At 37.1% G+C, this 18,652-nt stretch overlaps 1 protein-coding gene across 4 annotated transcripts in view; it reads right to left on the reverse strand.

The window, feature by feature from the left end:
• The window catches only part of SLC7A2 (solute carrier family 7 member 2), a 65,314-nt gene that overhangs the window by 11,776 nt on the left and 34,886 nt on the right, over window positions 1–18,652 (reverse strand). For all 4 annotated transcript variants that reach the window (XR_015548824.1, XM_087418444.1, XM_087418442.1 and 1 more), the window contains exons 2-7: window positions 10,511–10,901; window positions 9,878–10,033; window positions 6,255–6,420; window positions 4,700–4,833; window positions 3,501–3,723; window positions 1,523–1,662 (exon numbers count right to left, since the gene is read on the reverse strand). Coding sequence is in view for 3 of the 4 variants with exons in the window: in XM_087418444.1 (XP_087274570.1) it covers window positions 1,523–1,662; window positions 3,501–3,723; window positions 4,700–4,833; window positions 6,255–6,420; window positions 9,878–10,033; window positions 10,511–10,886 (1,195 nt within the window). In the remaining variant the exon portion in view is untranslated. The remainder of the gene's footprint in view (window positions 1–1,522; window positions 1,663–3,500; window positions 3,724–4,699; window positions 4,834–6,254; window positions 6,421–9,877; window positions 10,034–10,510; window positions 10,902–18,652) is intronic.

Raw genomic sequence — 18,652 nt, forward strand, 5'->3', positions numbered from 1 at the left:
TAATCAAATGGACTTCAGATCATCTTGTGCAACCTTCATTTTACAGGGGCAGAGACCTAAGCACTGAGAAAATAAGTGACTTGACCTTCCAATGTATGTCTAATAAAATGCCACATTTATTAGAAAACATTTACAAAATGAATTTGTTTAGGCAACTACTTTCTGACTGAAAAAATTCCATTTCATACATAAATAAGCATAACATTCTTTAATCGAATTTTGCAATAATTCAGAGCCTCAACAAAATGATCATTTTTGCTTTGAATTTCTACTACCAAGATTGTTTACTGTTTTGTCGAGAAAGCCTGCTGAAGTCTTTTCCTTGCTTCCTAACAAGACCATTGAGGCCATTCTCTCGATCTGCAGAATCACTTTGAAAATTTCTGGATGGAATAAGAATCTGGCCAAAGGCTTTTTACATGGATATTAGGATATGCCAAAAAGTAGGCATCTGGAGTTTTTTAATACGACTTAACTGCCAAAACTGTTGAAAGGGAAAAATAGATTCCTAATGAGGTTTAAGAGGATAAAGGTGTTAGTAACTCTTAGAGAGCCACAATGGCCCAGGAAGTGGGGATACGCACCACACTGAGGGCAATGATTACAACAGTCAATATAAATTATCTTTCACATTTCTTATACTTAATTAAGAATGAGTAAACATTAGCTTTTCAAAAATCCTATGGTCCTTTGGCAATATTCAACTTAAATCCTAAATAAAAAAGAAAATATTAAAACATTATTTTTAATTAATATTTCAAAAATTAAGTAATCTTTAATTAAAATTTTATGTGTCAATAATATAATTTCATGTGCTAGTTCATCAATCTGAAAAGCATTTGATACCTGACATATGGTGAAAAACCATTACAACCCTTTGCATATTTGTTAGAAGCCCAAAATGTTAAAATAACGAAATAGTAAAAAATCCCAAAGGGTCAGTTAAGAATGAATTTCAGTAGACCACAGCCACCACAATTTTAAGATGTAATCCCAATGCTTATACCTTAATTTATCAGTGATTTTGTTCTTAACTTACATGCACCGCAAGCAGGCCCTCGTTATAAGTCCATGCATGCACATAAAACGTTCAAGTCCAATGTTGAAGAAGCCTATGTTTGTAAAGCTTACCAGAAATGACCCCTGCAGTCAACGTGGCAGCAACTGGTGACTGCCTCTTACTCACTCTGGCAAGAAATCTAAACAGTAAACCATCCCGGGCCATGGCAAACAGAATTCGGGGTAAAGGAAACATAGAGCCCAGAAGACTAGAACAGAAAAATTCATAATCCACATGTGAGTTATTACAAGTATTATTCTAGACAGGTATATACAGGCAAAGACTGGACACACTAAAGTGTAGAACCTATGCCAAAAAAATTCAAAATAGGAAACATTCACAAAAAAGTTATTGACCTTCATGTAAATCAAAACAGAAAACCACCTAACTTTCCATTTTTTTTTCAGACTCCTTGATGAAAAAAGATCCCCCTTTTCTTAATAAAAGTCAACTCTCTCTCACCTGCCACCGCACCCGATGATAAAGTAGCAATTATTGGTGTCTTCGTTTTGGAATTGATTTGAGCTAGACATTTGAAAAGCAACCCATCCTCCGCCATAGCATAGATTACACGAGGCATTGGGAAAATGGATCCAAGAAGACTGAATAAAAAGCAAACACATGCAGTATGGCAAACACATTCATGCAAGATTACATCCCAGAACTAAAATTAAGTAATTATATAAAACTCAGCATCACAGCTGTGATTACTAAGTCTTGTTATTTTTCAAATGTATTATGATTGGGCACTTAAAAATATTTGGCAATGTTTACCATTGCGCTACTTATTATTCTGTTGCAGATATTTGCCCAGCACAATGATCAGACTAAAAACAATACTGCAAGTAACTTGTACGTGATTATTACTGAATTAAAACTAAGTAATTAAGACTTAACAAAAAACCAAAACCAATCATATCATTAAGACATTTTTAGTGGCAATAACTTAGAAAATAAAATTCCTAAACTGATATGTAATTAGAGATTAAGTAATTTGATTTCATAGTATAGTGACTTCATTTACTCAATAATTATGTATTTTTTATATTTATTTTACCACTATTTTTCCTGATATAGCCTAATCTTTGGTCTAATTAGTAATAATTCCCAGCATTGTAAGAAAATTTAGAGAAAGGTAAAAAAGAACAACTCACTGTAAATTTAGTAAATAGAAGTAGCCACAATTAAAAGTTAGTAACACTGAAGTTTAAGAAAATGATTTTTGCTTTAGATGTTTTGAATTACTAGTGTGTATACTGACTGCACCATTCCATACATAACTTAGTTGTGAAAAGGAACCATTTAAGAGAAAATAAGTAAAACTTTTATTTTAAAAAATCCATCTTCTTTATCTTTCAATAAAGCTGGGTTGAGTTTGGCCATAGATGAATCTTCCTCCATCTCTTCTAAGACCCTGGTGGCATGGTATCTTCACAGTTCAGATTTTTAAAACAATTTGAAACTATTCAGGATAAACCTCAACACTAGCAGATGGCTGAGAAACCAATGGGGGTAATTTCTAACTGCTGCTTAATATTATCTTGAATAGAAAATGAAAGTGATTTTGAGGGGAAAAAAAGCTAAGTTGAGGAATTATATAAAAAGATTTCTTTTTCCAACTTCAGACTTTTAGAAAACTATTTTCACTTCAAAAAATCAGTAATCAGGCAAAGAGATTAATTTTCTCTCTGTAAGAATGCTCTACTGTATAGCATGACATAAAACTAGAATGAAATATCTTATGATCAGGTTAATTTGAGATATGAGTAGCTCAGGAAATCTGAGAAATGAATTCTAAAGTACTAAAACAGGACAGCTATTGAAAATCCGCACACACGAGATTCAACTACCCTTTTTTTCACACAGATATTATATGAATTTCCACCAGCAATCTGAGAATGATAATTTCTATTTCTAGACCAAGTTCACTCCAATCAGTGTTAAGAGAAAAAGTGTCAGTGTTTCACAATAAAAAGCACATTATATTTAACAGTGCCACAGCCTATAGCTTCTGCTCACACAGACTTGATATTACTTTAAAAGACAGCAGAAAATGTCAAGTCTGCACATAAGGTTTCAATTGTCTACAACTGATGCCAAAGCCAGCAGGGAAATATACGCATCCTAAAGTTTTATAATATATCTATATAAATATGTGTGACACTTATATATGCGTATGTGTGTACCAATGCCATATGTATTTCTCCTGAAGCTTGGACCACAATTATCTTGAAAAACTGATTCAACTGATAAGGGAAAAAGATTTTATCACTTAAGATTTTTATATAGTAATTCTGGGCAAACTATTCAGAAAATATATAGTTGCATAATACATTTCTCCTATTCATATTATTTTTAAAACATACAAAAGCAATTCTTTAGACACTGACTAACTTTGCTGTAACCCAAACGGCCCCTGCCCAGAGGGGGTGTGATGTACCTTGCTGACAAAGCACAGAGGGAGCCCACTGCAACGACATATTTGGCAGGACCCCATCCAACATATTCAAATGCTACAGGAAGGGGGCTTTTCTCATCGAGGAGGTAGTATGGCATCATAAGTGTTAAAGCTGCAGAGACCCCAAAATAGGCCATAAAGCAAACAAGCAAAGAAGCCACAATTCCAATAGGAATAGCTCTCTGAGGATTCCGGACTTCTTCACCTAAGGGAATATAAACAAAAGGTTTGCATGTTTAACAAAACGTTAATAAGGAAGGCATTAATTCTTCTCCCCCTCCACAGTAATTCTCCTCTGCTTTTGTCCCTCCTGTTTTCTTAGCTTGATCCACCTACTCTACAAAAAATCTTCTCTCTTCTTGAGGGTACTTTGCTATTACATAAAAATCCAATTTCAGAAAGAAAAACCATGATATACCAGCACTATTAAATGTTTAGGGATAGTCTTAATCCATTTGGAAAAAGATTCATCCACAGAGATTAAATGACTGTCATGACTTCTGTAGGCCCTTAAATATAAAGGCTTCAGATAAACTTCTACTCAACACATCTATTTATATTAAACTCTAGGTTTAATTAAAAAATAGTATACTTTGGATCCTTCTCATAAGATTTGGCCTTTGAAGCACCCAAAACATGATCAATTGTAAGTCCGTGCAATAACAGGAACCCAGAGGAGGGACTTAGAGAGTCATTCCGGCACGATTACTTTGTTGTATAGCATAAAGAGAAAAGAATTACCACAATATATTTTGTCCTACTAAGGAAGAGACCATTTAAGAGCGTGATCATTATTTGTTACTCATTATGACAGCATTTCCAGATAGAAGGTTAAGGATAGCAATTATGACTAACATTTATACAGCATTTGACAGCTTACAAAGTATTTTTCATGTTTATTCTTTCAAAGAATTTTTTCATATGTATATCTTAGGTAACCTTCATAACATCTGAGGGGTAAGCCCTGTCTCCCAATTTTACCAATATGGAAACCAAGGCTCAGAGAGTTTCATGAAGTTTCTTTTTATCATATACAGCAGGTGTCACAGCTGGGTCTGGAACTAGCCCTTATCACCACAAATCCCACTCTCTTTCCTTGACCCTCTGCTGCCACCCATCGGTACTCATGTGGTGTAAGGAACACCTTTTCCTTCTACATGGAGCCAAGACTCTGCTCTTACCAGTTGTTGCAATGCAGTCAAATCCCACAAAGGCATAAAAGCAGGTTGCAGCCCCAGCCAAAGTTCCTGCAAAGCCATAAGGCATAAAGCCACCAGCCCCATAGATACTTGTTCCATTTTCAGAAGGCGGCTCTCTAAGGAGAAGAACAAACATCGGAAAGTCTTTTTCATAGGAAACTGCTTCTTCTGGTGGTTTGTCTCAAGCTACATCCTTGGAAGGCTATTGTGCTCACAGCTGATGTATACAAAACTAAAAGTAAACCCTGATTCTCTCACCCTGTCCTAGAGAATATGGTGGTGTCCTCAACAATGGCACCCTTTCAGGTTACCAACACTCAACTGGAGGCTGACCTTCAGGCTGCATAAGCAGGAGGCCCAGACCCATTCTGGCTGGAACTCACAGCCAGGCAGGATTTTGAGAGCAGAGACTCCAAATATGGGCCACGATCTGAAATAAAGACAAGAAACTTCCTCTTCTCATGGACAGTTGGGCAGACTGCAGATTTTAAAAATTTACCATGAAGACATTTGAAAAGGTGAAATAAAATTCTCTCAGCTTGATTAATAATATTGAAGTTGAATATTTTATTACATGTTAAAAATTGTAGGGGGCTAGCCCAGTGGCGTAGTGGTTAAGTTCGTGCGCTCTGCTTTGGCAGCCCAGGGTTCATGGGTTCGGATCCTGGGCGTGGAAATATGCACTGCTCATCAAGCCATGCTGTGGAGGCGTCCCACATACAAACTAGAGGAAGATGGGCACAGATGTTAGCTCAGGGCTAATCTTCCTCAGCAAAAAGAGGAAGATTGGTAACGGATGTTAACTCAGGGCCAATCTTCTTCACTAAAAAAAGAAAAAATTTTTAAAAAACCAGAGGATACTAATTTTTTTTGCATCATCAGAATGACTACAAACAACACATGTAAAGGAAAACATAGATGTACCTTGCTCCATGTAATAGATATTTTTGTAATCTTATTTTATACACACATAGGAATATTATGCTTAAATCAATCTTAGGATGAAACCTTTTATATGTAATTGTTATTAATTTAGTCTTTGAGACTATCAGGTTTAAAGTGAAATGCATAGACAATTTTGCTTATGCAACCAACAACATTCTCCAAAAAAAAAGGCCTGAAATTGACTACAAGGCTGAAAGAATTGCAACGAAACCAAATGGTGTTCCCAAAGGGAGAATTAAGGGATGCATGACTCAAAAATATTCACTGTTATTTAGAGGTGGCAAACATTTGGGAGAAAAAAACCATCCGTCCAAGGATTAGGATCTCCCCTGCTCTTCCTCTAAACCTGGAGGAGAGCTTGAGGTTGAGAACCAGCAGCTGTATGGCTTCAAACAGTGAGCATACCTATGCATTTATGTTTGGGGGGAGCCTGGGGAGAAGAGTTTTGGAATAAAACAGCCCCTCAGAAAGATCTCACAAGTAAAATGTTTGAGAACCATTGTTCTAGAGGAACATATAACATCAGACAAAAGCAGGCAAATTAAACAAACAAACAAACAGAACAAGAGGGGAAAAAACCCAAACATTTTACCTGGCATTTGCTGATACATTTCTAAGAAACTCTTCACTAATCTTCCAGTTTGCCACATTTCCTTTCACAAACCCAGCAACCATCACAAAGAGAAGGACTAGAACATTAACAGCCGTGAAGATTTTATTCACCCAAGCAGACTCTTTTACTCCAAAAGATAAAAGACCTATGGAAAAATAAAGGGTATTTGCTTTACGAAAGGCAATGGCATTTTGAGGCAGTTACAAGCTTTAGGATATTATTTCCCCGGCATTCATATATTTAACACACATTTATCCCTTTCTATTGCGAGTTCTTACTCACTCGCCTGACTATGAAAGAATGTCTTCTGAATAGAACCGACTTTTTTTCAGAAGGCAAATTGTGCTAATAGCCAGGAGACACCACACTCTCCAAGAAATAAATAAATCTAGTAACTGGCTATGATTACCAGTGGGTAGGTAGAGGTAAAGTAACACTTTTAATGAAATGCTATTCTGAAAAACCATTTCAAGGTTAATGGCTGCAAAATTTGAAAGTAAAAGCTCAATCATATGTCAGACTCATATTTACTAAATATAACATACATATAACTGTCATGCCAAAAAGATACTTTGTTAAATTGATTCTCATTTTAATAGTTTTATTTTATATTCTGATTGTAAAAGTAATCAATTTATTAGTCAAGCAATTTGAAGATACAGAAAAAATATGAAGGAAATAAAGATCAAGTGTAATCTCCACTCCAGAATTCTGTGCGCGCGTGCGTGCACACACACATTTCCATGTCAACAAATACATAACCTCATTTTTAATAGCCATAAACTCTTCCATGATATGGAGACAGTATTTTTAATCCCTTATTTATAGACAATCAGGTCACTCTTAGTTTCTTACAACTATAAACAGTACTGACATAATCAACCCTTTATAAATATCACTGTACACTTTCTAATTATTTCTCTACAATAATTTTCTATAAGGTAATACTGTATCAAGGGTATGCACTTTTATACAAGGCTTTTGGTTCATATTGTCAAAATATTCTCCAGAAAGTTTGGCCCAATTTAAAATGCCCATTTTTCCTATTAGGCTATTCTTGTTCATATTAATTTATAAGACTTGTTTCTATAATAAATGCTATAAGCTCTCTGTCACGTATCGCATATGTTTTTCCTAGTTTATCACTTACTTTTAATCTTAGTGTTGATTTTATATATATAAGAAAGTTTTAGAATATACATTTTTCCTTTTTAGTTTCTACCTTTTGCTCTCATGCTAAATTTTCCCTAATTGTAACTCAAAAACACTCACCTTTGTTTCCTTCTAGTACTTTTATGATTATATTTATGATCATATTTATATCTTTAATCCATCTGGTATAAGATACGAATTATGGACCAAAGAAAGTTTACTTTTTACTATTGGGGAAATGACTGATAAGATGATGGAAATGATGATAGGATTACGCCACATATTTACTTGCTTCTTCCCCATATCTACACGACCCGTGACCAAATAAGCAAAATTATCCAAATAGAGATGAGAGAAGCTGAATTTCATTCTTCTACCTAAATAATTCCCAGAATTATACAATAATATAACTATATTGATGATATAAAGGAAAACTGTATGGTCAATACAATTACTGACTCTGTAACTGTCTGTCAGATTAGGAACCACTATACAAATTGAAAATATACACTATATACTATACTGCTAGACATTTCAGAAAATAACAAAGCCACTGTCACATTTTATAAAAGTTTCCCAATACCCTACGTGCACTATTCTGAGATCCCCATCTCCCACCAGCAGATTAGAGACTAATGAATATTTCATCTAAATACCACATACACTTCCCCTATATCGTTAACAACGGTGTCAGTTGACAAGATTTAGAATAGGAGGTTTTGATCTTCAAAGATTCTAAGAACAAAGTTATCATGTGAGCTTAGCCTATATTTAAAGTAAAGACACGGTGGTCAATGAACACACAACAAATGATGCAGGCCAAGGCCTGAATCTGGCCATGGAATTTAATGATTCTAACTGTGTCATGGCTACATGCTTCTCATCGTTTAGAGATCAAAGCTGAATATTTTAAGTTCACTGAAACCATCCCTAAATAAAATATGATGTAACTAATGTAATGTTAGCTATGCTGTTTAGAAACCAAAAAAAACAAACAAAATCTATCACCTGTTGAAAAACAATGGATGCAATTTTTCTTGACATTAGAAGCAAAATGCCAAATATTTTAGACCTATAAATTTTGCTCATGTTCCTATCTCTATAATTACATAAAACATTTAATTAACAACTAACATTTTTAAGAGTAAAGCTATTTTTTTAAATTATATAATTTTACAAGTAAAAATTTCTTTAGAGGAAGATATTTCTGTTACATCTTGGCAACCAAAGGAGAAAGTAGCTAGAGATAAAGTTGGACACGAATGCAAGGGGCAGATTATCCAGGGTATATCAAGTAGGAAGTGGGAACAAACAGGGATTTTCTTCTTAGCATAATCCTTGATGGGTTTAAGCAGGAGGGCAGACAGGAATGACAATCAAAATAGAAAGTGTTCAAATAATTAAAACAAATATAGGGAACAGCAGAGATTTCCTATGCCTATAGAATAAAACTGCCTGCCATTTAAGTGCTTACTATGTACCAAGCAAGAAGCCTGTACAAGGTAGACATTGATATCCCCATTTTATGGATGAGCAAACTGAGTCATGGAAAGATTAAGCCACTCAATGTTCCAAAGATAGTCAGTGGCAGAGTAGGACTGAAAACTTGGTCGCTCTGACTCTAATTCCTGTGCTTTCCTAAACCACTATGCTACAATACTAACAAAAACAGGAAAACTCTAGTATCAAGTATGTTTGTCTACAGAATGTCTACATTAAAAAATGACAGGTGGTTTGAATATGCTTTCTTTTCAACCAGATGCCTACATTATATAGATGAAGGCATAAATAGAGAGAATTTCTTCTAGAAATAGTAAGCTTGCAAATATCCTTAATTGTATTGAACAAGATATAATGCCAAAAATCACACATTCTTCCTTATTGAAACTGCATCGACATTCCTGCGAATCTCCAACTAGCATTATGAAATCCATGTGCCTCATCTTATTATTTAGTGCCTTCCAGATGCCACTGACTCAGAAGTGCTGTTTCGGGGCCGGCCCCGTGGCTTAGCGGTTAAGTGTGCGCGCTCTGCTGCTGGCGGCCCCGGTTCGGATCCCAGGCGCGCACCAACGCACCGCTTCTCCGGCCATGCTGAGGCCGCGTCCCACATACAGCAACTAGAAGGGTGTGCAGCTATGACATACAACTATCTACTGGGGCTTTGGGGGGGAAAATAAATAAATAAATAAAATTATAAAAGAAAAAAAAAAAGAAGTGCTGTTTCTACCATTCCATACAATTTAGATTTATTTTTTGAAACATACCTACCACATAAGATAAAATGTGATTCTAGCCAGTGACGAGGCCCACAGATCTCCAATAGTAACCTAACTGTATAAATATGCTGCTCAGTCTTGGGCACTCAGGCCCCAAATTCAGTGGTAACCTATTTTCCTGGGACAATCAGTCTGGCTCATCTTAGGGAGACATATCGTTGGTTTTCTCACCTGACAGAAGTAATATAAGGCATACAGCAAAAAAGTCAGGATACTCTGCAAGGCCGGAATAATTCATCTTGAAGTATGTCCTGAAAAACTGACCAATCTGTTTGCTAAGAAGTTCATCAAAGGTGCCACTCCATGCTCTTGCAACACTGGACGTACCTTCCCAAACACAGAACATTCAGAGAATACAAGGTCACTGGGAGAAAATTAACATAACATCATTTGCTACTCTATTCTAGGATGAACATGGGTTAGTTCAGACAGAACTGAAAATTTTAATCACATATAAAATTATCTTGATAATTTTATAATTATACAACAGTAATCAAATGCTCAAGTCCATAATTGTGGAATCAGGGAACTTTACTGGCATTCAAGAACTATAGTTTTTTAAAAAAACAGGTTTTCAAACCTGCTAAGAGGCATATTCAGAGATAAAGCAGAATCACCGAATTGTGCAATCAGAAGGAGACATTTTCGAGATGAGAAAAATGAGACATAACAGGGATCAAGTGACTCACTCAAGACCAGACAGTCGCTAACTAACGCGGACCTACAACAGAACCCCAAGGCCTCTGACTTAAGAATGCTACTTCTACTATTCTACACAATTTGATTGATGTTTTTGAAACATACCTATCACATAGGATAAAATGAGATTCCAGCCCGTGATGAAGGCCCACAGCTCTCCAACAGTAACGTACGTGTACAAATACGCGGAGCCAGTCTTGGGAACTCGGGCCCCAAATTCAGCGTAGCAAAGGCCTGCCATCACGGAGGCCAGGGCAGCGATGAGGAACGAAACCACGATGCTGGGGCCTGAATCCGCTTTGGCAACCTCTCCAGCGAGAACGTAAACCCCAGCACCAAGAGTGCTGCCAACCCCCAGGGCAATGAGGTCCATGACGGACAAGCAGCGGCATAATTTGGAATCTTCCAGACTGTCCAGAGTGACGATTTTTCTCCGGATCAGACATCGGGCAAAAGACAGAGCGGCTCTACAGGGAATCATTCTGAAGAGGGTGACCTGTGGAAGAGAAAGAAGGGAGGAGGTTAGGAGCTGCTCTGGAATCATCATCCGCCCAGTTAGTGACTCAGCTTCTCAGCACAATGGTGGCCCTGTATTCTTTGTTTTAACTTGTCACTAGGGGTGTGGCCCAGAGCAATCAGAAGGAGGCTTTAATAAGCCAAAGCTATGAATTTCTTAGAGTTACATGCCCTTTTATAAGGGACTGAGACAAATGGCTTATTTGGAGAGCAAAGAACTAGGAGCCCTGGGTGATTAACAAGATCTGCCATTTTTGTTGCTACCATTTTCAAAGATAATGTTGATAGAAATATACACCAGGAGATGGCTCATTTGTCCTCACTACAAGCAAGGGGGTAAATTGCCTCATCTTTTCAGTTCTCTGTATTTCTTTTCTTCAATCATTCATTCAACTCATATTTCTTAGGCCTTATTACGTGCCAAGGAACTGTGCTAAGAATGTGTCTAGAAGGGTGTGGTACATAGATAAGTTCTCTAGCTTTAGGGAACTAGCAGTCCAGCTATTGTCTAAAAGCAGGTAAATATGCTGTCCTTACATATTCAGTTTTATCAGCTTTATCAAATATGTGTGAGTTTCTCTGTTTTCATTTCATTCTGTTTCATTTTAAGGTGGAGGCATTTGCACATTTTGGAATAAAAAAACTCCCCCCAAAACATGCTTGGATTTTTCTAACTAAAAACTGCTATTCGACTATGTTTTAAGTATGAACTTGTAGTAAAACACAAATGCTTATTTATATTTACTTGAGATTTCTAAATAAATAAATAAACCCAAAGTCCATGCCAAGTATGATGTGTTCTTTTGTAAATGGAATGAATAATATAGACAGAAACTGTCTCTCTCGCCATATCCTACAGGCTCAAACAACCTAACACTGAAAAAAATGACCAGGTTATAAAACAAAGTATGGATTTTAGTTTTATGTTAGTATGGAAAAAAATACATATATTGCATAAGTCTGAAGCAAAATATTAACAGCACTGATCTTTGAGAGGTGGGCTACTTTTTACTCTTACATATTTCATTAAATTGTATTATATTGCTAATATGTATTTCTAATTTATCTCCAATGAATATCTACAACATATGTGCAAAAAAGATAAAAATTAGAGAGCCTACATGGCCTTGTCTACAGAAACATGTAACTCAGCAGACCAGGAAATAACTAAGGAATAGGGAATATAATAGTGTATGCAGCTTATCAGTCAATAAAATTAAATGTATTTAACTTTTAGAAGTTCAGACTCATGTTTGTCACTTCTACTGCACAGTGGTCTACACAGTTTGGATGCCATCCTCTCAATCTCATTATATTCATTATCAATAACCTAAACACATGAGATGACAGCTTGGCATCTTCTCTGAAGAACTTAGAGCTTTCTATCCTATAAAATAAACCCTTCAACATTTTTCTCAACCTTAATCTCTATAAACAAAATTATCATTAAAAATTATTTTTTTAGAAAATAAATAAGATAAATTTTCTATACTAAATCTAAATGGCTTGTTGCACATAAGAGAAAGAGACATTGCTGGGATATCAATATCCAGTTTCACACTGAACCTAGTAGATAAAGCTAACTCACTGAACATTATTCACCCATCAATATAAAATGCAAGTCCTTGATATTGAAAGCAGCCCATTTGAAGAATATAGAGAAAAATCCTAAAGAAAAATGAAAATGAGCGAAAAGTTCCTGGACAGTAAAAATAAAATTTCACACATCAGTATCTTCCACGTCACCTGACAGAGTGCCAAGCATGGCACTTCACAAATATTTGTTGAAAAATTTGCAAATACAGATGACATCTCCAATTTTGCCAATATTCTGGCTTCCTAAGTAAAAACCTATCAATACTTCTATAAATCATACGTGTATCAATTTCTACCCCTAAGCAACACTTAAATAGCTATTTCTCATATAACACATCCAGAAGATAAGGTAGGGAAGTGTTCTGCTTAAAAGAGAATCAAGAGGTAAAAAGTTGAAGTTATACAAAAGCCAAATGAGGTGGCGGGAGGGGAATTGAGGCTATTTACTAAATGCTGACCTTCCGTAACATTTAAGCGTTTTTATACAAACAGAAACGTGCAAAGATCAAGAATTAGGGACCACTGCCAACTGAAAAATGCTCAAAAATGAAGATCCGCTGAATTTTAGTAATGATTTAAGATCATGTGAAAACAGGACATGTTGTATACAACTTTAGAAAACAATTGACACAAAATAAGGCGTACCTGTTGGTCATTTAACTAAAACACTCTCTTGATCAAGTAGTTGATTAACTTCAATTTTTATGAAAAATAAAATAACTATTGCATATTTAAGAGAAGGGATCTTGAAGGAAGCAAGGAAAACTAAAGAAATTTTGGAGAGTGATAAGATTGTGGGTGAGCTTTTATCTTTTTCATAATACTTTTTTCTGGTAAATATGGTCATGATGTTGTTTGTGAAATTTCTTAAAAAAAAAAAAACAGCATAAGGGAAATAAAAAACAGCATGAAAGAGGATAAGCAAGCCAACCAATAAACAACCTGCTTTGAAAATGTTAAAATAGTAACAGCTTTTGTTATTAACAGTTACCCAAAATGAATAAATGAGTGACCATCATCCCATCAATATAAAAGTGAATTTAATTCACTCCAGATTATATACGAAGCAGAACTGTTTACAGAAATATCTAGCTTTAATCAGATAAGATCTGATTGCTACTGCTTCTGCCTATTAAAAATGGAAAGTATTTTTTGTTCAGTTTTTCTCTGTTGCCCTGAGGAAATAAGACAGAGCTGCCATTGGTCAAGCGTTCCTTTGCTTCTGAATAACAGAAAACCGTACGTCAGAAACTTTTCTCAGAACCCACAGGTTACGCAATGTCCCTTGCAAACAGTCTCAACTACGCACACCTGATAAAATACTGATTGCAGAAGCCATGACACAAAACCGATTTTGTAGAAATATAATGGGATGGGAGAAAAACAATGTAAAAATATACTGGGTCAATTTAATGAATCATTATTAAACAAATACTTTCTAAGTCCCAGCAGGTGTATCCTACAGTATTTAGTCAATAAAGAAAAAAGAATTCCGTGCTTTTGTAAAATATGTTTTTGTGCAGACAAATACATGAAAGTAGATTGGCAATAGGGGAACGAGAAAAAAATAAGATATTTGTGTCTAATATGAGTGATATAATTTTATATTTACATTTTTTTGTTATAACTTTTCCTTTAAAACATTTTTAAAAGATATGCTTCTTGTGTGAAATGGTTATGACCACCTTATTCTCATTTCTACAAGGTTCTTTCACTGCTGGAAAAAAATCCACTCATACTTCTTTGACTCAGGTCGGTATCCACGGTCCGTGCCTGGGCTCTGCTGTGCTGTTCATCAACAAACAGCTATGCAGGGAGAATATGCAGGGATTTTGAAGGTGATTCTATTGGCCTGGAGAGCACAGAATGTTTTTCCAAGAGCAGACAATGGTCCACACCATCATACCCACTGTCAGCTATTGCTACCGTGACCAGGGACTGGTATTTAATATGAAACCTACATACGTGGACAATGGTCTTTGGGAAGAGGTCTATGCAACAGTCATACCCATGGCTTTAGCCTTAGAATATAAAAGCTCTAATCAACATTCCTATGAGGTCATAAATGATTCTAGTGATACCGGAAACAGATACATATCTTTCTTCAACAAACAATTATTTTACTAATCGCCAAGACAGGGGCCTCTCTCTTAAGGAGGAAAAACATGCACATATTAGCTTAGATCTGAAAATGTAATTAGCCAAGGGAGAGCTGGAAGAGATGGGCAATGCTCTCTGCTCTGCAGCAGAAAATCTGTGAACGACTTTAATGACCCTGATGATAGAGTTGGACCTTCCTCAGCCCCCTCGCCCCCAACCCTGAGTACAAAAATTTCAAGACACCTAAATCCTTGATGGAGCCCCTATTAATTCTTGCCAAAAAGCTAAATTCTTTCCTCAGCAACTTGCAATTACCTCCTCCTCAAATTTCTTCAATCCAGGTTGTAAACTCAACAGTACAGAATTTCAGGTGAAGTAAATCCCTAGCCCTGATGATATGACAACACCACAGAGCAGATTTCCTTTCAATAACCACAGAAATCTTCCAAAATCTGCTAATTACAGTCAAAAGTCGGTCCTGGATTTTCACTTTGGTTCAAAGGTCTAATTTAGCATTTAGTTGCATAGAAATGAAGCTTTCCCTTCCTCCCCTAAGTAAAGGCTACAATTTCAAACTTAATTCTCTGTATCAGGATCACAGGCCCTGACAATAAATCTTCTAGGAGAAAGCTGTGGCAAGCCAGTAGGACACACACCCCAACAAATCCTCAACAAATTAGCTCATCTGAATTATAACCAAATTTTCCTTCCTCGTTCGACTTGCTAATTTCGTGGTGAGACATCTGCACTTTCCATTTTTAGACTGACAGGGAAAAAGGAATTAAACCATATAGGACTGGGATCTTTGCCCCACTGTGTGTGTGTGTGTTTTCTCTTGTTTTTTTCTCTGAACTAGACCTTTTGTTTTTGCAATCCCCAAACTCAACATCAACTACATTTCTACAACTTGAAAGTTCAAAAACATATTTTCAAATTATATTACAGGTTAAATAATTTAGCAAAAGGGTGGAAAAGATATGGATATAATACCATGAAATTATTGACTTTTCTCTCATTCTTTTTACTTACTTTTAAGAGATTAATTTCTCAAAAAAATACATCAAAAGTATAACACAGGCTAAAAGATAATCAGAAATAGTAACTATTCATCTTGGATGGTAAAAAACAAACAACAACAAACCTTTGCATTCAAACCTAAAACTTTTATTTTGCTGGAAAACAAAAATACTTTTTCATATACATTTCACTTATATTTAGTCCAAAATTTACCTTTTCTCCAAATCAAATTTTCTGAACAATATCTTCCTCGAAAGTTTTCTCCAGATAGGTGAGTGCAAATGTAGAAATAAGTAAAAATTAAAGACACACTGAGGCCACTACAAAGTCTTGATCATTGTAGCAATGTTTATATTTTCTTTCCTTTTCTATCAACTTGTTATTACCAGGAAGTGAGAATAAAAATGGATTATTTCAAAATTTCTAATACAGAATCCAAACATAGACAAGCATCTTTCCTAAGGACATCCCAGGAACAGCTGAAAGAGAATTCTGGAAAGTATGTACAGGCAGCTGATGCTTCAAAACACGTGAATCCATTTAGCTTTAGTAAAGGCCTAGCTGTCTCATTCAAACAGATGCAGAACAAGAAAAAAAAATTGTGTCCAACTTTCGTTTATAGGGTTGGTGACCCTAAACCAAGCAGTTCTTAAGGAAGTAAAAAAGAAATGAAAAGAAGACAGCAGAGCCCTCAGCACCTCGGTAACCAGAGTATCTGCCCAGTCAGCACCCCACTCGCACGGTCAAGGATCTCGGTGGCAAGCTTGGGCACCAGGCAGACGTCTGTTCCCAGTAGATCTTACCATACTTTGGCTAATAAATCACTCCGAATGCCAGAGGGTACCACCTGTTCCCTCTCCCCAGGCAGCTACCAAAGGAAACGTCCTCTGCTAGGACCAGTCACCCTATACATGCCATTTGGAACATCAGGAGATACCCTTTCCAAAGTTATTTCACACCCGTCACTACTCTATATGTGCCATACTAATAAAAATGGCTAACGTTGATTGAGTGAATACCACACACCAGGTAAAGATCTAAGCCCTTTTCGTTTCCCCTTTCATGAATCTTCACAATATCCCCACTATTGTGAATCTCAGAGTACAGATGAGGAAGCTGAGGTGTAGAAAGGCTAGCCAATATCACAGTTAGCATGTGGAACCAGGGCAAAACCCAGCAGGGTGACTCTGGAGCCTTTATTCACAGGCGCTATGCTCTACTGCCGCCTGGCCAGAGAGCCCAGTCATTGCCCACTGCCCACACCTCCTTTGAAGAGAGTCTGCTCTCCCCATAGCACTGTCCTCCACCCGCAAGCCGCAGGTAACTGGATCAGAGATAAACACTTGACTCAAGATTAAATATCCAAAGGCTAGGTACGCTCATTCAATTTTCTTGAAATCTGAATAACAAGACAGAATAGGTCAGATGATCCAGTGCTCAGGCTGAAGTCATGCAGACTGGGGGCCAGGTTGACACCGTGCAGAAAAACAAGAGGTTGGCAGCAGAAGCAGACCATGGCCATTCAGGACAGCAGAGATGAGAGACCCCGCCATCCCGGCAGTGAGACTTGGAGCGGGCAGCACGGGTCAACTTTTCTCCTCTAGAGGCCCTGCAGTCCTTGCTGATGTTGGGTGTGCAAGAGTCCCCTGCATCCTTTCAAGAAACCTCCTGTTCACTTAAGCTATGTTGATGGTCTCTGTTCCTTGAAACCGGAGGCGCCTGATGAAAGTCAAGATGATATCGCTAGGGCCTGCTCCACCAGGCTCCTCTCCCAATTTCAACCCTTCAAATATTCTGCTACCTCCTACCATTTCTGGTGGGTTTCCTGATAATTCCTCTTCTTTCCAAGAGTAGGTGTCCTGATGGAATATCTTGAATTTGTTTAGATGTTCTTCCAATAAGGTACTCATAGAGTTGAACATGCATTAGGCCTGTCCTTTATACACACCCACAGACATATATACTCTCTACCTGGGAGAGGTAGCTTTGAATAAGGCAGAGAAAATCTTTTCTTCTCGGACACACATACATCTAATCTGGGCTCTTGGTATCACTATTTCTCCAGTGCCCACTACTGACTGAGGAGTACCCTCTACCTACCCAAGGTCCCAGGAACAGCAAACAAGGGCTCTGTAGTACTTACTAAAGATGTTTAAAACATTTTTTTTCACCAATGAATTGTAGTATTAAATCAGGAGTAGAGCAATTATTCACCTAATAAAGTGAGGGAGAGCAAAGGAAGCACTGGAAATTTTTATCATAATGGAGAAGTTTAAGAGTTTCCTGAGTTAGAGAAGTCTCTCAATACCGTTGCCTTAAGATTTTAATGTTAGTAGGTTATTTTTTCTTTAAAAAATGCAAATTTCTTACAAGTACTTTCATTCTTTTATTAGCTCCACAAACACTTCAGTGCACACTCCTGGGCACTGAAACAACCATAACAAGGCTGCCATAATCTCTCCTCTCACGGCACTTCCAGTCGAGTGGTGGCACAGACAACAGCCAGTTCAATATTGTAAAGCAAATGCTTGTGCATAAGCGACATGGGGGGCCCACAGGACAGGCTCCTAAGTCAGACTCTGACTGGGGTTCAGGTGGTCAGAGAAGCTTTCCTGGAGAAAGCTATGTCTAATCTGAGACCTAAAGGCTGAATTGGATTGAACCATCTGAATGTGCAGCAGGAAGGAGGCTGGGAGGGTAGTGGTAGGAATTATGAGTGTTCTGAGCAGAAGGAATGGCAAGTGCTAAGGAGCATAAAGTAGTTCCACACACACAGGGCTTAGGGGATGGGGGAAACGCTACAGGAAAGTAGGGGTAAGCAGAGGGGCCCCTAGGCCATGCAAAGAGCTTGAACTTGACCCTGAGGGCACTGGACAATCATTGAAGAATTTTAGGCCAGATATACAATTTGAGAACTATTGTTCTGATTGTATTATAGGGAAGGGAGAAAGATCAAGACTGGAGTTAAGGAGAAAGATAAACACCTCACTGGAATAATCTAGGCCCAAGGGACTGTGA

The sequence above is a fragment of the Ceratotherium simum genome, chromosome 28 (assembly GCF_057802395.1).
Source record: "Ceratotherium simum simum isolate JZ-2026a chromosome 28, ASM5780239v1, whole genome shotgun sequence".
Taxonomy (NCBI): Eukaryota; Metazoa; Chordata; class Mammalia; order Perissodactyla; family Rhinocerotidae; genus Ceratotherium; species Ceratotherium simum.